Source organism: Podarcis raffonei, chromosome 2 (assembly GCF_027172205.1).
Source record: "Podarcis raffonei isolate rPodRaf1 chromosome 2, rPodRaf1.pri, whole genome shotgun sequence".
Lineage (NCBI taxonomy): Eukaryota > Metazoa > Chordata > Lepidosauria > Squamata > Lacertidae > Podarcis > Podarcis raffonei.
The window spans coordinates 38,453,664-38,477,627 of NC_070603.1; the positions used below are offsets into that span (position 1 = coordinate 38,453,664).

At 43.3% G+C, this 23,964-nt stretch overlaps 1 protein-coding gene across 2 annotated transcripts; it reads left to right on the forward strand.

Annotated features, from left to right (window-relative positions):
• Window positions 1-5,421: 5,421 nt before the first annotated feature.
• Window positions 5,422-12,271, forward strand: LOC128407561 (urotensin-2 receptor-like). 2 transcript variants are annotated; one of them, XM_053376065.1, is made up of 2 exons: window positions 5,422-5,845; window positions 10,217-12,271. In XM_053376065.1, exon 2 carries the CDS (start codon window positions 10,385-10,387, stop codon window positions 11,492-11,494), a length of 1,110 nt encoding a protein of 369 aa, XP_053232040.1. In that variant the 5' UTR covers window positions 5,422-5,845; window positions 10,217-10,384; the 3' UTR covers window positions 11,495-12,271. The 2 variants fall into 2 exon arrangements, with proteins under 2 accessions (XP_053232040.1, XP_053232041.1); XM_053376066.1 differs by having other exon boundaries at window positions 5,422-5,660.
• Window positions 12,272-23,964: the final 11,693 nt, after the last annotated feature.

Sequence of the window (23,964 nt, forward strand, 5' to 3'; positions counted from 1 at the left end):
AGTTTTTCTATGGCCAATTTGGGAGCAGGAGCAAAATGGTACTTTTGAAATATGATTGGACAGAGAACACTGTAACTGGGGAAAAGTTGTTTTTTAAAAGAGTTGCATCCTGTCACTTTCTTGGCTCTGTTAGTTTGTTTTTTTCCCTCTGAAAAGACCATGACCAGCCCTATAAAAATTAAATATTATTTTACAGACCCACACACCCAACATTTTTTCTTCCATGGCTATTTTTCTATAACTTACTGAAAAGGCACTTGACAATAGAATTCATTAAAAAGAGCATCAACACATCTGCAGTATCCTTTGTGCTTTTAAATCTGAAACTAGGGTTTTGTATTCACAGCCAACCAATGACCCCTGTCTGCCAAGGGCAGTCAGCACACACTCTCCAATGAATTGTTCAGTTCCCATTATCCAAGGATTCAAGAGGCTTTTGGGGGTGGGGGGTTAAAGACTAAAAGAGCTCAAGAAGGATCCTGATAGTTGCTATAAATAGAAAAAAAAATGTGTTTGTGAGAGTGGGATATTGGGAAGCTTCTGCATAGACTCTTGTGATCTGCATAGACTCTTGAGATCTGAAAAGAAGGCATGATGTCAAATATTTGAAAAGTAGACAGACTCTGTGTTCCCCTTTACAAGTAAATTTCAGCATTAGGGGAGCATTGTTTATAAGCAGGAAAGTTTGTATCCTTTGGCACGGGACAAATCAGAAAGACACTCTGCTTGGAGACAAAAAAAGCCTCTTTAATGATGATATTTCTACTACAAGCTCTGGTCAGGATAGTGTAAAAATATTCTGTGCAAAAATACTCACTGCTTCAAGAAAGAATTCCCTCTCCAAATTCTTGTTTCCATAGTAGTGCTGTATTGCATAATCAATAGCACAATAAACAAAAAAATTAAGTATATTGATTGGGGAGGGTGTTTTAAATCCATGGTGGCCTTTTAATCCATGATGGCAAATTTTCATAAATTGGGCTTTCAGCCATTGAAACAACTACAATGGACAATGGACCATTTGGGGCTAATAGGTTTTGTATCCAACGAAATCCTACCTGCAGTGGACCCACTGAAATTAAGTCCATTAAGTTAGCCATTAATTTCTATTGAGTCTAATCTGAATAGGACCAAAGTTGGATACAACCTTAGGTGCCCTCTAGCATTTTGTTAGCCATGAAGAGAAGATTGCGATAATGTATAGATCACTATATCCTGAGAAAGGGGGCTTTTCAAAAGTCTGCTTCCATGCTGTCCCGTCTCTGCAGCACTGACATCCTTCACTCACTCTTAATGGAGAACCCAGTTCCTCAAACGTCTGTGGTTTTGGTACTGTCCTCCCCATGTTGTTGTTGTTTTAGAACTGATTCGTGGTTGCTATGCAATTGAAGCATCAGCCTGTCCAATGTAGGCTGGCCAAGTGCTGCTGATACATCTGACATTGGCATTTAAGCTGATGCCTTTCTGTATCATTGAAGCTGCCATCTTCTGGTTGTCTTGCCATCATACCTTCTGCAAAGGGGTTCCTGACATAGCTTAGTGGTAGAACATCTGCGTGGTTCAATCCCTGGCATCTCTAGGTAGGACTGAGAGGTAACGCTATGTGAAATCCTGGAGAAAACCAGCAGCAGCCTGTGTAGATTATATTGAGCGAGATTGACCAATTCCCTGGCTTTGAATAAGGCATCTTCCCTTGTTGCTATATTACTCTGAAACAATGGGAATGGAGCTGTAGGGTGATTTTTAAGCAAGCAAGGAAGGAAACCAAGTAACTAGAACCAACCACTGCAATTTCTGCTAACGCATAAAACCGATCTTCTATTTCACAATATCAGTTTCATATACAGTGGTACCTCGGGTTACATATGCTTCAGGTTACATACGCTTCAGGTTACAGACTCCGCTAACCCAGAAATAGTACTTCAGGTTAAGAACTTTGCTTCAGGATAAGAACAGAAATCGTGCTCCAGCAGCACGGTGGCAGCAGGAGGCCCTATTAGCTAAAGTGGTGCTTCAGGTTAAGAACAGTTTCAGGTTAAGAACGGACCTCCAGAATGAATTAAGTACTTAACCAGAGGTTCCACTGTAGTTTGAAACACACATGTGGACACAGAAACACGTTTTACCCCTCCTAATACTAAAAAAAATGTCTCTGCTATGTGCTAAGGACTCAGAAATCCTAACAGGTCTGAGAATGGTTTGTAGTGGTTAGGCAAGGAAGGTGCTTGGAGACCCCCTTTTCCTCTTTTTAGCAACACTCCACAGTTTATTACATCCAGAACATAAGAGCAGGTGAGATGCATTCAGCTCAAAAGAGGGCAGTGTAGCAATCCTGATGTCGCATTCCTTTCCCCTTCCCCTTGATAGTCATTACAATGGCATGTGAATGAGGAAAACAATGCAGAGTCCTAATTTAGTTTGACTGACACCAGAAGCCACCTGGTCCCCGAGAAAATCTGTCTACAACCATCTTCCAAATGCCAACAGCAGCAATGACAAGTTTGCTTCTGCTGCAAAGACTACAGGAGAGCTTTGATGAAAAGACTTATTAGCATGGGATAATTTGGTTCTCCTGAAGCACAGTGAAGCAATCTATGAGTGGTTTGCAAATGCTGGCTTAAGCCTCGGATCAGAGCTAAGCAGGTGAGGGATTATATCTCTTCCCAGGTAAATCTCACACATTAATGAGCGAGCAGCTCTTGCACCATCATGACAACCGTGCCCAATGTTAATCAAGATCCAAGCATGTACAGGAAGGAAAAGGGTGTTGAGGAAGCAGAATGACATGGCCAAGGCAAAATGATGATGCTGTAGCAAGAGGGATGAGGGAGATTAAAAGGCCAGTCTATGACCATTGCACAAATTCAAGGCTATCTATCCCAAAGCTATCCCTCTTGGATGGCTATACTGGTGGAAGTGCTTCAACTACTGATATTTCATTGCTAATTGATATTTTATTTTTTGGCTTTGCTGTCTGTAGCAAATGTTAGAAAGCCACAAAATAAACCATAAAATACTTCTTCTAGTCCAGATTTGTTAGCAAACTATTTCCCATATTTAAACTAGCTCTTCCTCCCACCAGTTTAAGCCCGTATTCTTATTACATCTCAGTTACCCACTCAGAATGCAGTTAACTCTATTTGGCTTTAAAAAGTATGTATATATTTGAAAAGATCAGCCATATTTCCTGGCTACTCTAGCCTTTGCTGGTGATGCCCGGTGCTTTTAAATGTACTTTCTGTCAGCTTTCCTCCCCCTGCCACAAATTATAACACTTGTATAATAATATTCAGTACTTTTCCTAAGAACTAAATTCTTGTGACACATCAATAGTCATAAGCCAGTGCTAACACTCCCTCTTACAGATGTCTTCAGGCTGCTCTATAAATTAATGGCTGTGCTAAGTTTAAATCCCCCCTCTCACATATACTACTACTTTAGTCTAGTTCTCTAATTAATGTACCCCAACAGATTCAAGGGTAAGTTAAAATGAAAAGGCCTTAAGCACTGAAACCAACAGACCAGATCAAAATGAGTGAATAGAAGACCTGTGCAGTGTTCCCAATTGGAGGCAGTGAGATGAAAAGGAAAAAGAGAACCTAGGAACTGAGCAGAACATGGAAGAAAGTCAGGGCTCATTGAGGCAACTCCAATTTCAGGGATGGTCTTGCCATGGGGCTCTTTTGGGGACTCAGGTGGGCAATAAAGGAAATACCAAGTTGCACTTTAACAGGAGTTATTTACTATATACAATACAAAGCATAAAGCTTAAGTTACCACTCTGCTTCACACCACACTGTATTAATACTTACGCACAGAGGTTGATAATTTAGATTATGACTTGGCAGTGTCGGCAATGTCATTTTTGCCATTTTCCCATAAAAATAGCTCAAAAACAGCATTATTTTTTTAGTGATTTTGCCCAAAAAGCTCAACATTTCTGTCCGGATTTTCACTGTTTGAAATATGGCAGCCCTGGATTATGAAGATGTGTTAACAATATGACTGAAGTGAAGCAACGTGGATGCAACCAAGAGACTGGCTCAGCAGTTTGTTGTGCTAAGCCACAAATCAACCAATTTCTTAGCCGAACCAACTGACTTTGCCCAAGAGCTCTTAGTGCAGTGAAGAGACACAAGAGTCCAAGCCTGCCCTTCCTTTCAGAGCAAGCTGGGGCTGGATTCAGAAAGGTGATGGACTATACAAGCCCCTGTCAACAATCCTCGCAGATGCTCCCCATACTTGCCATGAACTGCTTCCTTGCAGCTTTTTAACATGTGCCCAAAGTTCCACTTCATTTCTACAAACGTGTGAAATATTAAATGTAGCTAAGAGACGTACAATTTCAAATATTTGTGCAGATGTGTATATTGTTGAACATTTCTATAAAGTACAACTGTAGGGTTTTTCAAAACTATCTTGGTGTTCTGAAGAGTTTTATGAATTGCCTTCATATCTTGTGTCGTATATTACCAACTGCTTGCTATACCATGCTCAAAGAAAAGAATTATTTAAATTGGCTGCATATCTGTGTGTACAGATTTGCAATACCACACATTCTGCAATATTTGAAAATTATCATTTTGCATTAGTCAATAATATAGTATAAATTTGATGCTTTGTGAAAAAAGAGCACCATTCTTATATCGGTCACTGTTATGTCGTGCCATGTGTATCCTCACACCAGTATAACATGCCTCCACATCTGAACATGATCATTATTAATCAGTCCACAAATAAGTTTTGTGGACAAGTGCACTATTGTGAAAATTTGAGCTCTGCACTCCAAGAGGCTCCAAAGCTTAAGCTTAATAATTAAAATAAGGCAGTATAAGGAGAGGTTCCACCTTCCACCTTCCAGTAAAGGGTCCAGCAGAGAATGATTCTGTCAACAATGAATGCTTCTTGAAGGAGAGGAAGGGGAGCAAGTGATTTGGCCTGGCATCTGCAGCCCCTACCTGCGTTCAGCTCCTTTTTCTTTCATCTTCATTAAGCAGCTTCTCCCAGTCCTAAAAAGTTTTCATTTTCAAAGCAGTCCGCTCATCTTTTTCCCTTTAGTTTGCCACAGTCATCCCAAGTCGAAAGGGAAATTAGCAGAGAGCCCTAAACAAGTTGGACAGCTGTTTATTATCATCAGGACAGCAGGTCTTAAAGGTGTCACTTATGATACCCGAGTAGTAGATCAGCTGTCAATAAATCCTCCAACCCAAACAAATTCACAGCTCCCTTTTGGAATTAAATCTCAATGCCAAGTCTCCCGCTGGCACCTTCCCCAGAAGGATTTAACCCTTTCTTACACAAACCCCAGACCTGTTTTTTTATTCCCAAGCTTCTGCAAAGAATATTGGATCCCCTCCCCTCCCTACACAGAGATCTGTTTGGGGAAAGGCTAAGAATGTTTCAAGGAGTATATAAGTAGCCCTCTCAGTCAGGATGAAACAGTCCTGATGTGCGATGCATGGCTTGCGGTCTCTTGGGCTAGCAACCAGCTTTAGTTTTTGAAACGCTGCATCTTTAAAAAAAAAATAATGAGAGAGGATCCCGGCTAGCTCGCCTGCTGCAGTTGCAGTCCAACAATGTTGAGCGTCACGGGGAGCAGCATAAATAGCAGGCATAAGTGAATGCAAGGATTGGGAGGGCACACATTTCAAACATACTTAGTGAGGTTTCTCGCTCTCTCACTCTCTTTCACACAGTCATCCCAGATGCTCTGAGCACTGGGTTTTGCACCGTTTCCTCGTGTCTAGGAAGATCCTCTGGAGACATTTTCACCAAGCCACCCATTATTTATTTACTCCACTCACGCAAGAAGAAACTTCATCAGCTGGAATTTCACAGAAGTCAGGTTTGGATCTGGAATTTCCATTTCTGGATGGGATTTATTTATCTCTCTGGGGCAACTCCTTGAAATGTGTGTGCTGGTCACCTGAGATGAAAGATGTAACTGAAGGTCAGGAAGGATAGTTCTTATTTTTTAATGCCTCTGAGGGCTGCATTATGCATTGGCAGTTGATATCAAAATGCAAACATGGTATGTATGTGTTTGTGTGTGCCTGTGCCTCATTTTTGACATGCTGATGAAAATCGAGTCTTTTTCTCTTCTTCCTACCCTCAGCTCAGGAGGATCTTTTGTGTTTTCTCATTGTTAGGAAGGTATGTTATCGTCTGGGTGTTTTTAGCCTGTTTCCAAACTGAGCACACATCAAGATGTACTTTAGAAGTAGCATCTTTGTGCAACTAGGGCTGATATCTTGGGTCAATTTAGAAGTGTTATTATTATATGTCACTGGATTGAATGTGCAGCTTTTTCATTCGTGTGTGTGTGTGCGTGCGCGTGGAAGAGGAATTTGACTCCAATGGGATATTTCACCATCAAAACAAATACCAGTTTCAGAAGAAGGATTTTCCTCAGCACTGCAGCAGGGGAGGAAACAGTTACATCCCCCTTCCATACCTGCTATGATACTGATAATAGCTCCCCAGCCAATGCTATGTGCATTTTGTCAAAGCTGCAAGTTGAATGCAAAGTAGGGCTACATTACAGGTAAAAGGCATAGGACTAGGCTGCCTGAATCCTTGGAGTAGTACTATATGAATCAAAGCAAACGGGCTGTCTCAGTCTTTTTGTCTATGAGTGCATTGATCTAATTTGCCTGAAGTGCCTCACAGACCTGTTCTTTGATGAAGTCTGAACTGCTTGTGTTAAGGATAGAGGAACTTTAGAAGTGTGTGGTCCCCAAGAGAGGCAAACAAGATAATTTGAATCCCTCCTTCCACATCTGTTAAGAAGCAAGCCTCAGTTTAAAATGTTACCCTTTACCAAGTCTGGACAAAAATGCCCCCTGCTGTGTTGCATTGCTTTGTAACATAAGGAATTGTGCTGGGCGCTGGGCGACAGATCTGTGCTCAAGCCAGGCTGGTGACACTTTCAACACCTGCTGTCTCCAGCACAGATATTTTCCTTCATGGCAAAAGCCTGAAAGGACTTTGTTATCATTTGTTCCTCAGAAATATTAACAAAATATATTAATGGTTCCCCTCCCCTCCAAATCAGTAGAGAGTGTGAGGAGGAGCGAATTTGTCTTGGAGGTCTGTCAAAACTTCATGCATGATCCTATATTTTTGTGACCTGTTTTCAGCTTTCTCAGGAAACATTGTTAAGAAATGCAAAAACAAACATTGGGCAGTACAGACCATTTCAAAAAATCACTTATTATTGCCTACCTTTATGTGAACTGGACCTAAATGTGAACTTGGGGTGAGTTCAAAAATTTTAAAATCCTTTCTTTCTCCAAGCAAGCTTGTCCCATTTATGTACAACCAGGATGGGGAACCTGTGTCTCTCCAGATGTGGTTGGACTCCATTGATGATGGCCAATGGTCAGGGATCATGGGAGTTGGAATCGAACAACATCTGGAGGGCCACAGGTTCTCCACCCCTGATGTACAAGATCATGGGGGGAAACATGGTTTGCACTGGCGACGTGTTCTCTCTGTGCTAAATTGCTGTGGTCGCAGTGGCTCCCTACAAAAATCCAACTATGCGGTTGCAGAAATGACTTGGTGTCAATTGTGCACGGTATGTTTCTACTGGTAATTCCTATGTGAAAGGGCTCAATAAACATGCCTTCAGAAATCCACAATGCACAGCAGCCTTTTTCCTCTTCCTGCTCATTGCCTGTTTGCACTGGCTGAGCATCTCCTACATCAAACACCCCTCCACCCTTAAACACGCTCACATTTCGTAGGTTGCCAGGATTGGGCACCAAACAGCTCATCTCTCAAAAGAAGCAAGGTGCAAAGAGCTTCTCTCTGTGAGTGGTGGTGGCTGGTATAGGTGCCTTTCCCTGCTGCCTACAGATAGGGGGCAGGTGATGAGACAGGTCATTTTTTATTTTCCTGCTCTTTCAGGTGTGACAGCCATTAATGCCGTCCCGCGGCAGCCATCTGATGTTGTATCCTGCCCCACATGGCATCCATTTTTGTGTTATACCATGTCCCGCAGCATTCATTTTGTGAGTCTACCTTACACCATCTCAAAATTCCAAATGTGCCCACAGAAGACCCCTGCTGTTTGGGGTGAACATGGAAATCACTTTCGCTGTACAAGATCACTGGTATATTGTCATCTAACATCCTGCTTCCCACCATGCCAAACCTGATGGCCACATGGCAATGGCCCTCCCCTGTTGTTCTTCTGAGCAGCCCATCTAATTCTGGAGGCTGACAAGACTTCTTTTCTAGTGTTTGTCACTTTGACACCCTTCTGAAACCATCACCCAACCTTGTGGCAGTAGCCAGTCCCACAAATCAACTTCATACAGTGGGCAACAAATTGGTGAAATTCTTTGCCACAAGGTAAGATGAGGGACTCTTGCTGAGAGGGCTTTAAGAGAAGACTGTGGAGGTTGAGTTGTAAGAGAACCCCAGGTGCACACTTCTGCCAGTGCACCATTACCAGCCAAAGCATCAGAAACTCTTGACTGGGTCCCAACCAATGTTTCCTATTTTTTAAAAAAGATAGAAAACAAATCAGTACACATAGGTTTCGGAAATGATGGTTCAACATGAGAATGTTGTGCTGAGATGAACCACTGAGTAGCAGCATGCCCGCGATTGCCACCTCATCCCAAACTGATGACAAGCCTGGAAGTTAGCCTGGGCTCATTGAAAATGGAGGCTGAGTCATGTGGCCATTTCTTTAGCCACATAGAAATACAATTCATTATTGGTGATTCATTATTGAAGAGTGTGAACAGTTTACCAAAGGCTGTTGGGGTTCAATTTAGTAAAATGTATTCTTCGTCTATAGAGCCAGGGTGGTTGCCTTATGTTGTTGCTGGTTTTTTGCAAGAGTTGCATTCATCCTTGGCCAACACTCTGGTGTCTGAATGCCAGCAGTAGGTGTGACTATCCCACATTCTTGCATGTGCACATGTATACCCGTTTGACAAAAGACATGCACACACACACACAAGTTCCCCCTCCTCAGCTGATCTGTGCAGATTAACAGAAGAAAGGGTTCTCACCTGCCTCATCAAATGACTGGCCTGATGACCAGTGGGTTGGTTTACATCCCCATCGCAGTGCTGGGCTAAGCAGGAAAAAATATTAATAATCCTGGGGAGAGTGGAGAGGTTTAAATCTCTCTGCCTAGCACAGCAGTCTAATGGGGATGCAAATCATCCCCTACCAGCTCATCAGATCAATCATTTGTCGTCTGGGGAGGAGACAATAAGCCCCCTCCTTTCAACTGATGGGGACAAAAATCCCCCCTCCCTGCTGATTACATTATACATTATACAACATTAATAGTAGTAAGGTAAAGGTAAAAGGACCCCTGACCATTAGGTCCAGTCTTGGACAACTCTGGGGTTGTGGCGCTCATCTCGCTTTCCTGGCTGAGGGAGCCGGCATACAGCTTCCAGGTCATGTGGCCAGCATGACTAAGCTGCTTCTGGTGAACCAGAGCAGCGCATGGAAATGCCGTTTACCTTCCCGCCGGAGCGGTACCTATTCATTTACTTGCACTCTGACGTGCTTTCAAACTGCTAGGTTGGCAGGAGCAGGGACTGAGCAACGGGAGCTCACCCCATCGTGGGGATTTGAACCGCCAGCCTTCTGATCGGCAAGTCCTAGGCTCTGTGGTTTAACCCACAGCACCACCCACATCCCATTATTAGTAGTAGCATTACTATTATTATTAAAGTTTGTATACCACTCTTCATCCAAAGATCACAACATATAAATACAATTGATGAGGGTCTGATGAGCAGAGGGTGGGTGGTTTTTATCTCCAGGAGAGCACAGTGAGCCATGTTTATTATAATGTTTTCCCTCTTGCCATCACCATAAAGTTGCTTGGGTCTTGGAGGACCAGAAACATTTGCCCAGGGGGAGCCACCCCTGCTATAGGACACCTTTGGCACCTTGGACAGTGCACATTTCTGTACTCTGCTGGTGGCACCAAAGGCATCTAAGGTAGCAAATCTCTCGTTCTACGAATGCAGATAGTTGGACTAGCTGTTCAGAAAATCAGAATGAGAAGGGGCCAAATTCCCAAGTAGCTAACAAAACTCAGGCTGCCTGCCAGTTTGTAACCCTGTCACTTATCCAGACTCACAGTCTAGACTGCAGTTGAAACTTCCACCTTTGCAGCCCTCCTGTTCTATGATTCTCCCTACCCTAACACTGTTTCTTCATGTCCTTTCTCTAGAATAAACCACTTGGTGTAAACTTCGGGGAAGCTGCCTCTGCTTCGGCACAAGCAATAAAAGCTGAAAAATGAAGCCTGCTTTGCCCTCCTTATGGTGTCTGGAATACCCAGCTGAGAAGAACTCACTTTGCACTGTTCATGGGCTGCTGAGTTAGATCATTTAAGAGGATGGAGGACACCGTCTCCTCAACAGTGAAGGTGGGCACAGATAAGGGCAACCTACTCAGAAGCAACCCCAACATTTCCTACAATACAACCTGGGACGGGGCCTCCACAGAGGACTTCATAGCCACCTGCACCATCGGGACTATCCTCTCCATCATGTGCGTTATTGGAGTGACAGGCAACATCTACACCTTAGTGGTGATGTGCCATTATCTGAGATACTCTGCCTCTATGTACATCTACATCATCAACCTTGCCCTAGCGGACCTACTCTACCTTCTCACCATCCCTTTCATTGTCGGGACATATTTCACCAGGGGATGGTACTTTGGAGAAGCTGGGTGCCGGATCCTTTTCAGCTTGGATTTCCTCACCATGCACACCAGTATTTTCACCTTGATGGTGATGAGCACAGAGAGATACCTGGCAGTGCTGAAGCCCCTGGACACCGTGAAAAGGTCCAAGAGCTACCGGAAAGCCATTGCCGTCATCATCTGGGTTGTGTCTCTGCTCCTCACCCTCCCAATGCTCATCATGATCCAGCTTGTAAGAGAGGACAAGAACATCTGCCTCCCTACCTGGAGCAAATTGTCCTACAAGATCTACATCACCATCCTCTTCTGTACCAGCATTGTGGGTCCCGGGGTTGTCATCGGGTATCTTTACATCCGGCTGGCAAGGACTTACTGGGTGTCCCAAACGACTTCTTTGAAAGAGACCAAGAGGCTGCCCAACCAAAAAGTGCTGTACTTGATCTTCACTATCGTGCTGGTCTTCTGGGCCTGCTTCCTGCCTTTCTGGATCTGGCACCTCCTCTCCCAATACATCGACCCCCTCCCAGTGTCTCACAATGCCACCAGGAACATCAACTACCTGACCACGTGCCTGACTTACAGCAACAGCTGCATCAACCCTTTCCTCTACACCTTGCTGACCAAAAACTACAAAGAGTACTTGAGGAACAGGCAGCGATCCTTTAACAGCAGCGGCAGCTACTTCCAGAGGAGAAGCAGGTTCCAGAGGATCTCTGGGAGATCGTGGTCCACAAGCAGCCAGCACTACACAGAGACCTTTGTGCTCCCTCCCATTCCTGGGGGAAACAGCAGTCCCTGAAGGGGGGGCGACACCTCCAAGCACTGGCTATCCTCATGGGAGCCTGGACTGAGAGGCTGCTGTGTTGTCAAATGGCAAAAGCAGAGAAGCAGGGAACCACCAAAGGTGGCATTCAACTAAAATGTTCCATCAGCACAAGGATCACTGCTTGCATAGTAGGTCTTTCCCACTTCTCCTCCCCCAGAGGTTTGGTGGAACCCCTAGAACAGATCTAGGGGGTGTGCATGGGGAGGAGGAAAACACTAAAAAAAAAATCCTTGTGCTGACAGAAGATTCACTTAGTGCTCCATTGAATGCAATGCAAAGTATCAAATGGATATCATAAAATAGACATGTCCTGACTTAAGGGTATGATCTTCTAGCAGGGGTGCCAACTTCAAAAAAATATTGGAGGTGCCCAGGTAAACCCTGCCCCTCACAATCAATCACAAGACACAGTGTGTGTGCACCATTTGAATGGCAATGCCCATCAACTTGGGGGAGGGGCTCAAATATTTTATTGGAGGAGCCGATGGGACCTTCGCCCCTAGGAGTTGCCTCTTATGTCTCCTAGAGTTCCCAATCCACTGCTTTTTGCCTTAGATGTAACTTTGGGTGAACTCACTCAATCACAAAAAACGTGTAATACACCCCAACTATCCCATGATGTGTCAACTTAAATTATTGAACCAATGTTTGTCAAAAGTTTTTTTTATTATTATTACTGTTGTTTTGAAGTATATCACCCAAGCAGTTGTTTGGGGAAATAAGTGAAATCAATAAAGAACTAAGACTTCAGTTTGTGATCATGTGTGTCTTGTTGCGGTTGAGAACCAACAGAGCCGTTGAGTTTGGGGAAAATGGTATTGAGTACATTGAGGCTAGTTTCAGGTTTGGATACATGATACTTCTCTTACTCTGTTTAGCTGCCCTGCTACTACCTCACCCACACACCCAAAGAGGTTCCTCAGCTTCCATAGCTAGCTGTCAGTACTAAGTGTCCATGTAAACATGGTTAATCAGTCACACAAAGCCATATTTGAAGTTAAAGAATAGCAGAAACCTGGTAAAATAATTTTCTAGCCTGAAGCTACAGCTGTCAGTCACAAACTACACTGCCGCCACCGCCTCCCTGCCCCCCACACTCCTGGTATTTCTCTTTTATGGGCTAGCTCAGGGGGATGTAGAATGTATGAGCTGAAAATGGTTTCTTCGCCATAACTCACTTTAAAGAACTGGAAATATGAACTGCAGTCCCAGTCGGTGAAATGTTCACTGCACAGTCACTGGAGCCTGACAAAAGAGATGCCTGCCTCCTTGTCTGCGGAGATGAATAGCTTGGATAAAAGCATTGCAAAATAATTATTGCACCTTATCAGTTGGTTATTTCTGGTAAAATGAATCTACTTTCAAACATCTAAGACTGTGCCTTTACTTTCTCATGCTTTCCCCCAGAATATAAAAGGCAGGAAAGTCAGCATGTCACCTCTGCTTTTCAGTTCTTTGTGGGACAGAATGAAGAAGGGTGCTCCGTTGTATTCACACAGTGTGTGCAGGTGAATGTATGTATGTTTATGTGTGTTTAACCAGGAATAAGAGTGTTGGACAGTGACCCTATATACACTTCTTTGGGAGTAAGTCCCACCAAACTCAATAGGGCTTACTTCTGAGTAGACACTTAGGAGCAGAATTGCAGTATCGTTCATCATTTCTCTCTATACGTCTTCTCCACACAAATGATCTCTTGCAAAAGATACCGCCCCCCCCCATGAATAAGACTGCTTTGGATTATGAACAGCAGGGGGAACATTCCCAGCAAGTTCCAAAGTCAACAAATGCAGCAAGGTTGTAGTAAAAACACTAACTTGGAGAAGCATCACAACCTCCCTATTACAAGAACTCCTTATAACAGGGGATTCAAAACTGGGGTCCATGAGCTTCATTCAGAAGGGCCAATTCTGAGGAATTCAGATTGCGATACCATAAAATGAAATCTAAGGAGGGGACGGGGAGGAAGAAGCAGTGGAGATACTATTAATGTAGATCTAGCACACCGCATTACAAATCCTGCAATGGGCAGAAAGGTCATTTAAGCTGTCTGCCAAGACCCTCAGCAATTTTCAAGTGGCTCATGGGGTGAAAGGTTTGGGAGCCACTGTCACATTGGTTTCAATGCACACCTCTTTCCTCTGTGATCAGGCATTTGAGTCTCACATCCTTGTCCATAGTCCTGTGGAGGAATGCCAAGGAACAGAAGTGAAGGTCAAGTTAAGAATATCAAGAATGAAGGACTGCATTTCTTATAGTGTGGGGTCTTTTTTTAAGTAAATGAGAAAAGAGATCCAAAAGAATTTTCAAACAATCTGTCTGGATGCTACAGGCTCTTTAACAGCATAACATGAGTTCCTCAATGCATATTGCTTAACATTGCAAACCCCATACTACTGGGTTTACTAAGCTGAAGCTCCATATTTTAGGCCTTGAATACTGAAATAATAAGAAACTCTCCTTAAGTATTCAAAGAATATGTTTCCCACAGGTTATGTTTCCCACTAAGACCACATAACACCGGTCTTAAAGACCTACATTGGCTCCCAGTATGTTTCCAAGCACAATTCAAAGTGTTGGTGCTGACCTTTAAAGCCCTAAACGGCCTCGGCCCACTATACCTGAAGGAGCGTCTCCACCATTGTTCAACCCAGACACTGAGGTCCAGCTCCGAGGGCCTTCTGGCCGTTCCTTCACTTCGAGAAGCGAAGTTATAGGGAACCAGGCAGAGGGCCTTCTCAGTAATGGTGCCCACCCTGTGGAATGTCCTCCCATCAGATGTCAAGGATATAAACAACTATATGACATTTAGAAGACATCTGAAGGCAGCCCTGTTTAGGGAAGTTTTTAATGACTGGTGTTTTAATGTATTTTTAATCTTTTGCTGGAAACCCAGCCAGATGGGCAGGGTAGAAATATATAATAATAATAATAATAATAATAATAATAATAATAATAATAAACCCTACCAGAAGCCACACACTTGGAATTAACAGAAGGAGCAACTTCTAGGCACAGAATGCGTAGTCTCAATCAGGCTGGGGAGCTCACCTATCTCATTTAGACACTGAGTGTGCAGGCTTCAAAATGACCAAAAGGGTGGATAGCCATCTGGCTTGATCACATTACTTCCACAGTTTAGCTTCAAGTGATCTCAGCCCATATTTTCTGAGCTTTGTTTATGCCAAAATACACTGTTATGCCCTCAATATTTTTTTTTTGTTCAGCTTCCTGTGCCAAAGAGTTGTTGAGACCAATAAATCAAGAACAGGCAGTATTTTCCAAACCTAATTGCTGCATCTAGGATTTCTTTAGAGTCACTGGTACTCTGTTCTCGAGTAAGGGATTTGTTTTGCTCCATGATTAGAACTGCAGATAGCAATGCAAAGGATGTCTAAGCCCTTACAGCGATTGCAGGCAAGAGAGGATAACAGATGAAGAATTGTTCAGTCTTAAAACTGGTCACTAGGTATTTTCACCAGGTGTTTCACTTTGTCGAATTTGGAACAATGCATTTCTGAGTTATCCCACTGCCAACAAGGAGAGAAGAATCATCCAAGTATCAGTAGGTCCATAGACTAGAAGAAATACTGTAAACGTTACGAGAGCAGCTGAGCACTACCCACTTTCTCCTCGCCTATCTCTGAAGTTCTGCTGGCTTCTGGGAATGTTTTCATTACTCCAGTTTCAGGCTGGCCTAACTGAGGCTCCTGATGATTGGCCCCCTCCAGGGAACCATGGGACTTAGGATTGTAAATCTCTAGGTGTCCCATCCTGCATAATAATAATAATAATAATAATAATAATAATAATAATAATAATGTGGTACCTTGGTTCTCGAACTTAATCCATTTCGGAAGTCCGTTTGACTCCTGAAACCATTCGAAAACCAAGGTACGGCTTCCAATTGGCTGCAGGAGCTTCCTGCAGTCAAGCGGAAGCCACGTCGGATGTTCGGCTTCCAAAAAATGTTCACAAACCAGAACACTTACTTTCGGGTTTGCGGCGTTCAAGTACCAAGGTGTTCGAGAACCAAGGCACAACTGTAATAATAGCCTCCCTAATGTCAACAATGTTACAACAATTAAAACACAACAGTAATATAAAAATGAAATACTGCACAATATTAAAAACAGTGTAAAAAAACCTTTAAATGCCTTATGTGGGGGGCCTTTGTAATGGCTGCTGTGGACAGAGCTGGGGCTTCTGCTACAGCAGAGGTCACAGCAGCTGCACTTCTCTCTGCCAGCAACCCTCGACCACCCCACCTTTAGCACTTTAGTTAATAGTTAAAATGCTTATTTGTAAAATACTCATCCATCTACCATGCCTCAACATGAGCTCATTTAAAAGCTATCTTTTTAAAATCGAATGATGACCTGGTTACCAAACAGTAACACTAATAAATAAGTGCCGGTGACAAAACTAAAGAGCAACTAAAGAGGCACAACTGTATTTGTTCTGTGTACTGTGTACAGTTTTCACAGCAGTAAGTGCTGTAGAGTGTGGGAGGAAATTCACATGTCTTGCAAAAATGCAGTGGGAGAGAGGTCCAAAGTCCACGGCAGCAAGCAAGGCTGTTTAGAGAATTGGCTCCCTTTCGTATTGTACTTCTTCATATTAGCAAACGAAGGGATACCTTTGACCAACTGCTGCATAGTGGTTGGAATTAGGCATGCTGGATCCAAAGCTGTTCCAGGATGGATCCATCTGAGGCCCTTCTGCCGCACCAGCCAGCAGCTTGCACAGCAAAAAAGCCACACCCCAAACTTGCACCCTGACAAACAGAAGCAGGCAGGGCTCTGGATGCAGCAATGGCTTTGCTGCTTGGATTGGCCTGACCCCTTGCAAGCATTGCTCTGTTATGTTGCATGGGTTTTCACACTGTAAGTCAGGGTTGAATTTAGTTGAGTTTGTAAGTTTCCATTTAATGCTATTTCTGTACTGTGTGGGACACCATGTTCCAGTTTTTGCTGGGGGCAAATGTTATTATTATTTATTAAATTTCTATACCACCCTTCATCCAAGGATCACAGGAAGGTTTACAATATAAAAACACAAAAATACATAGCATAGTAACAAACAAAAACAATATCCCCACAATATTGTTTAACAATAACATTATTGGAAAAATAAATTGCTCTGTTAGGTCAATATTTCTGGTACCTGGGATGTTAATGCAGGCTGCAGTTCTAAGCACCCTTATCAGTGAGTAATGTTCTCTTGAGAGAAATGGAACTTACTCCTGAGTAAATATGCTTTGGATTGTGCTGTTAGTCAAGTCACTAAAAAGTTTAATTGGATTATCATTTCTAGAAACAGAGTTCTGATGTGCCTAATGTTGTTTTCAGATTTTGTGAAAAATTGTTAAAGTTTAGATCTTATTTAAGTTTATATTGCAATCCACTGATGCTCCAGAACCTCAGACTGGATGTTATACAGACAACTGAACCTTCTGTTTAGCAGCACTGCGATAATTTTTACAATTCCCTGAGCTGGCAAATAAGATGCTGACATGATTTTACGCATCTAGTGTTTTGGGAATATTCCCAAAACACTAGATGAGTAAAATCATATCAGTGATTTTTTATTTATTCCCAAAACACTGAATGAGTAAAATCCTCCTTCGTTGCATTCAAAAGCACTCACCTCACTTTTAGAATAATTAGTATACAGTGAATTCTTTTTGCAAAACAGAGTTGCTAGCAGCCTACTACATAAACCCACCTGAGTGTAAGGGAATACAAAAAAATGTCATCTGCAAAAACAAATGTAGATAGTTTTCTTTTCTCTATAATAGGGAGGGGGGAGGAACTTGTCACCACTGAGCTCCACAACAATTTCATAGAATCACAGAGCTACTGTATAGATTTGGAAGGGACTGCCATTCCACACACCCCTCTCTATTGTCTGTCCAGAGAAGCTAGAGTTCCAGCCAGGAAAAAGCACTTAACAGAGGCTACAATGCAAAGCCAATGAGAGGTGTGGCCTGAAGAAAGTAGGTGTGGTCTGAGCAGGATCCCAAGGGTCAGATAAAGAGGCCTGCATTTGGCCCTTGGCCTGAGGTTCCCCACCCCTGAATTAAAGAGAAATAAGATCTATAACTGCCTATCTTTTAAGCATACATCTATTTTGGCCCTTACTAAACATGAAGCAGGGTAGCTGTGTTCAGCCCACTTTGTTCAACAATAAACCTTAATAAGGCTAGATTAATGCTCCAGTGCTTGGATCAGGGACACAGCCTGCCTGGAACTAAAATTAACAAATAACAAAACGGAGCAGAGATCAATTTGCTGGCATTTCCCATTGGAGCTCTTTGGCATCTTAAAATAACACAACAGCAAAAGGAGAAGTCTCCAGAGAAACCGTTGCTTCTCCAGCGGAAAAGTAATTTTCCCATGCCAAATTTTCTACTGATGGGACGGAGTGTCACCATATGATCAGGAATAGAATTTACATGCTTTGTAATGATAGAATGCTGAAATAGCCATTCACCCAGTCCGACTTTGCATGCATCATTGTGGGCCCCACTGACACCATCCCTACCTTCAGCTACAATAACCACTGCAACATCCTGGAAACTGGTTCTACCAGCATCCATCTGCAAGTGACAGGGGGTCATTTCATAAACAAGGTTTGCTCGGGTAATTTTGGTACCCACAGCAGAACATCCAAATGGAATCCCAACCACCCTGATCTCTGCCATAAATGCGAGTCAGACTCCAACAGGGAACTCCACTGAAATGAATAGGAGCTGCATGTGTGCATGTGTGTGAATGTGTGCACATGCACACACACAATTTGGGGGGTCATTTTTAAGGGTTTGCATTTGCACACAGGAAATGACTAGGAAATGATGTCCAAGAGTCAGCAAGGGTTTTGGGCTAAAAACTAAGATTTTTTTCAGCTCATGTGGATTGCATATGGACCTCACTCAGGAAAGTAACACTTAGCTGGCTAGCACAGACCAGGAGATACCACAAAGGTCATTATAGTGATGGCATTTGCTGAAGAACGTTATTATATTAAGGAAATCCCTGGTCCCTTTCCATCATCTCCATGGCACGCTAGAAAATGCCTCAAAGGCCTGAAAAGTTTTATTATGTTCATCACTCTGTGAATATGGAACAGTCTCTTGTGTTGCCGTGATGATAAGAGATGGATGAGGTGCACACTCCACTTGCATGCGTCAGGCGCAAAGGAGCATGCAATTATCTTTGGCATCACTCTCAGGTGCCGAAGGGATATTTATAAGCGTGCTCTTTTCAGTGAAAGAAAAATACACACAGGCTAAGTTACTTGACAGCTACTTCCTTTTTCTGAAGTGAAGCGGAGAACACAGAACAGGACTTCGCGAGATGTGATTAATTCTTGGCAAGTTCTTTCTTCCTGCATATATGGTTTTTGTGGTTTCAGCTGACAACTCTAGAATAGATGTTGCAACATTCCATGTTTATGTACATAGGATAATGCAAAACAATGTTTCTGACTGCACCAGATCAAGACAGTTTCCAGTCCTGAAACCTTAAGCTGATTCTAGGTAGATCGTTGTGCATTCTGTGTCTCCTCTGCAGCTTTTGAGAGAAGCCCCATTTAATGTAAGAGCAGTGTCCGTCTCACTAAGGGTCAGAGAAAGCAGAGCCTACACTGAACAACTGAAAAGCAATAGTCATTCTCAGAAACAACTGTGTGAAATGTGCTTTTCTAGGCCCAAAGTCCATGTGTGCTGCATCTCATTCACTATTTTATAAACCAACAAAATCAACAGTGAAACCATATTATTAAAACAACTACTGTACTTCCTTCCTATAGCTCTGGTAGCCAAACTATCATACAGTGAGGCTGGCTACAGCCCAGGCTGAAGCTGGCAGATTGACTCTGAATTAAGTAAGTCTTGTCTCTCACATTTATGTTTACTATATATAATAGCCTGAATTTCTGATCTGGAGCTGATCTGAAAGCTTCTCAGTTCTACTTGCTCAACCCATTTATCTCTGAATTTGGAAGGCATTTAAAAGGACTTTATTCACTGCACTTGCTGAGCTGGGCACTGCAACGTTTCTGCAAGACTGCATTTGAAACATCGTTCTCTGTTTTTAATTTACAAGGAAGCAGTGACCATAGAAATCCATTATAGGGAGAGTGAAGATTTTGGGAAGCCGAATTACGATGGCCAAATGCTTTTTGCTCTTTGATAGACTCCAAACCATTTTTGAAAACGCAGGTTCTTCCACTTTCTGCCGCTTTGGGAGTAGATGCAGTGAGGTGCTCATTAGATTGTTCTGGGACGTTGCCATCATTGCCATTAGCTGATGAAGATAGCTGAACTTTTAAAAGATGGAAAGCAGGAGAAAGTAGTTGAACCCCAGAAGTAAATCCCATTATCATGGAGTCACATTACCAATATAGGACTGCCAGTAGGCTTATTCACAAACTACACTGAACGCAGGCACAAGCTGTCTCTACATAGGTACAAGTTTTCGTGTGAAAGTGTATGCACTTGCTGATGGGTAGAGCTCAACTATTGTGTACACAGGATCATACCACACATAGTATGGAGCAGCCCTACCTCATGTCAAATAAACAACACCAGTAGGGGGACCACAAAACACACAGATAGGGCAGAAGACACAAAACAAGCATCAATATCACCATGACCATGAGTTCAGTCCTTGCAACACACCAATGGTTCTACACTCCTCCTTAGCACTTCAGATGATCCTCGACATCCACCTCTTATCCGGAATGCAAAGGAAGATCATCTTTCCCTGGGTTGCCTCCAACTGAGAGCCTTGTGCCCTTTGGCTTACGCCTCCAGCAAGAGCAAGATTGAAAGACCTGTCTGTGAGAGTGAGAGGAGACTGGCACTCAAGTACAAAGCCCAGCTGAATACAGTTGCCCATTCTTCTCGCCACTTCCATCTGTGCATCCAGCAAGCATTGCTCCAATATGGTTTTTTATATAGTACGTACACTACCCACAGTCTAGAATGCTTGGATTTGAGATTTATGCACCAAACCTAAACAAATTTACCTGGCATTAAGCCCCAGTGATTTAAAATGGATTTACTTCCAAGAAAATTTGTAATGCAAAATTCAGTGCAGTAGTCCCTTGACATCAAGGGATTACATCAGATTTGATCCAAGTACTCGGGTGTGAAGTGGTGTGTAAACTGCAGCCTAAGTCCTTCCGTATGTTCTGTATGACATAAGTGAAACACAAATGACACCTGCCAACACAGGCTCACACCAGAGGCTCCCACCTGTGGGGTGGGAGGCTGAGACCCCCAAATTTTCAAGGAGGGGACTGGGCCCCCAATATTGCAAGCCTGTAGTGGCACCTGCTGAGCCTTCCCATGGCTGCGACAGGCCCCATCGGGCCTTCCCATGGCTACGATGGGCACCAATGGATCTACCTGCTGCAGTGGTGGGCCTTGCTGGGCCTTCCCACAGCTGCAGGAAGCCCTGTCAGGCCTCCTGTGGTGTGGCATCTCACTGCACCATGTACATGATGTCACACGGTAAACTACAGTGCTCAGGGGGTGGTATGGTGTATAGGCAGCCTCAGCTGAAAAATTAAGAGCTGCCCACACCAGACAATGTAGAAACAAAGGCCACAACCAAACAATCCACTTAAAGCACATAACTTCTCTCAAAGAATCTTGGGAACTGTAGCTCTGTAAGAAGTATACTACAGTTCCCAGGATTCCTTGAGGGTAGCCATGTCCTTGAAATGTATGGTGTGGATGTGACCAAAGTGAATTGGAGACGGCAAAGAAAGAGTTTATTGCTCTTATTGTCTTCTGTGCATTTCTTATTGGGGGAGAAAGTGCTTAAAATACCACTGATGGTGGGTGGGAAAGTCTGTCTGCATGGGCAAAGACATTTAGCATAAGCTCCCATTAACTAATTACCAGATAACAGGGTTGTATGTGGAGCTGGAACGTTAGAGATGCATGGGGAAGCCAAGTCGTGCTCATTAATCCCATCTCTTTCACAGCTAGAGGCACTTAGCCAAACTTTTTCTTAGAAACGTATTTGTAAGAATAAAGTTCTTTCTGCAACTATATCTGGAAGACTGATTAATTTGTGTCTCTGAATGGTTTGGTAACATATTTGTGTGTCTTTCTCCCTTTTTAGTAAAGCAGAAAGTGTTATGGCTTCTTCTCCTACATGAAATGATGAGGCAGAGAGAGAATCATAGAACTGTAGAGTTGGAAGGGACCCTGAAGATCATCTAGTCCAATCCCCTGCAGTGCAGGAATATGCAGCTGTCCCATTCAGGGATCAAACCTGCAACCTTGGCATTATCATCAGCACCATGCTCTAACCAACTGAGCTTTCCAGGTTGGTCTAGGTCAGGTGGTCTAGGCTGCACAGCTGATACACTTCCCTCATCCCCAGTAATGCCCTACAATGCCCAGTCAAGAACACGGAAAGCTGTGGCCTTTAGAAACCATTTGATTTATTGATATGGGGCCTGTTTTAACAAATAGTTATGCATATTCATGTCATTCATTCTTGGACTTTCTGAATGCATTCCTGTTATTCCAGCAATGAATCTTGTGAGGAGCGAATCTTCCTGAAGCACCCTCAGCTGAACAAACAGTGAATCCTTCTGCTCAGCTTACTAAGTGCCTTACTACAGTTAAGTATTTGTACCCTAGTAACTTTCCCCCCAAATTATTGACATATAAATTGCTTCTACAATCCTTTCCATAATCTGCCTCTACACATATGGTAAATATGGGGAGTGCAGGACCATACATTATTATGGCTTTGCTTGTGACATCATGTCAGATGGCCTGCCCCCAATGGGGAGCCAACATATACAGCTGGATATGCTCCCCTTTCCAAATGCTAATCTCATAGATATTGGGGGTGGGGCTAGCAAGCACAGCCCCCAACCCCCTTAACAAGTTTAGTGCATATGAGAAAATAGCTTGGGGAAAGGAACCACTTCACCACAGGCTCTAGCATTTGCCATTTGCCAGGCACTCTAGCTGTTCAATGGTTTTGTTGGGCAGATAGAGTTAGTAGATACATAGTCCTACTTGCTGCTTCAATGCAGCACACCTACCCTTGGATATGGCCTGGTGTGGGCTTCAGCTAATTCCTGCCCCCCTTCCCCCCCCTTTTTTTGCAGGACTGGGAAGGAGAGATACATGCAGTTTAAGATGCAGATACAACTGGTTTATATAATGGTGGGTATTGCGAATTCCCCCCCCCACACACACACACCTCCAAAAAGAGTGCTGAAATTGATGTTTTTTGCTCACTCCCACAATTCAATCTTTGCAGATGCAGTGGTACCTCAGGTTACAGACGCTTCAGGCTACAGACTCCGCTAACCCAGAAATAGTGCTTCAGGTTAAGAACTTTGCTTCAGGATGAGAACAGAAATTGTGCTCCAGTGCCGTGGCGGCAGCAGGAGGCCCCATTAGCTAAAGTGGTACCTCAGGTTAAGAAGAGTTTCAGGTTAAGAACGGACCTCCAGAACAAATTAAGTACTTAACCTGAGGTACCACTGTACTTGGACAACCAGAAAAGTGAACAGCTGACAAATACAACCGCCTCCAGCCCAAAGAAATTTCACTGAGCGCAAATGTGCTCCCCTACATCTATGTGTTCCCTCATTGGCATCTCAAATTCTTGGCACTCCTTCTCAGATTATGCACTGCCCCAGGAAAACATTTGGAAACCCTCTGCAGGAAGCAGAGATATTGTAGGCAACTGCTGCGTTTGCAAGGCAGTCAAAGGCTGTGTAGTGCAACCTTTTACTTGTGTGGCTGGATGACGAATAGCTTGAGGCTCGGCAGGTAAAAAGGTCAGAAAACTTAAACAGGAGGAATCAGCTGGAAGAGGAGAAGAAAGGTCATCACAGGCAAGCAGAGCGATCACCACCACCCCTCCGGACCTGCCAGCAACTTGCAGGAGCATATGCCCAGACTAAAAACAAAGAATCAGTCTCAAGAAATGGGGGAAGGTAAATGTTGTCAACACATTGCCTCTGGATACATTTCTACAGTAGCTTCACGAAGGGGAAAAACACTGAAAACAATTATCTCAAAATTATCTTCAATTTCATCCATTATGCAACAATTCTTGGGATTTGTCAGAATGACCTAGGAGAAAAGAGAACTTTTAGAACAGATTTTCGTGTTGTCCTGACCTAGGAAAAAAATGCCCTGGAATCAGGAAGAAACTCCTGAGCCTCTCTGAGATAACTGCCAAGGCCCACGGATGCTTTCATAGGAATATATCCGTGCTAAATTATTGTGGTACTGATTTAGCATTCTTGAAAATACAAAGGAAACAAGTGTGCCATTTTCTGGAAGAGAACTTGGCATTTAGAGGAAATTGATCTTGTGACCCGTTTTTATATTTTACCATCTAATGAAGGTATATAACTAGTAAAACTGCTAGATGCTTGGAATGAGCTGT

Excerpts from the sequence above, each read along its gene's own strand:
- LOC128407561 (XM_053376065.1), top strand. The coding sequence starts at position 10,385 with ATGGAGGACACCGTCTCCTCAACAGTGAAGGTGGGCACAGATAAGGGC.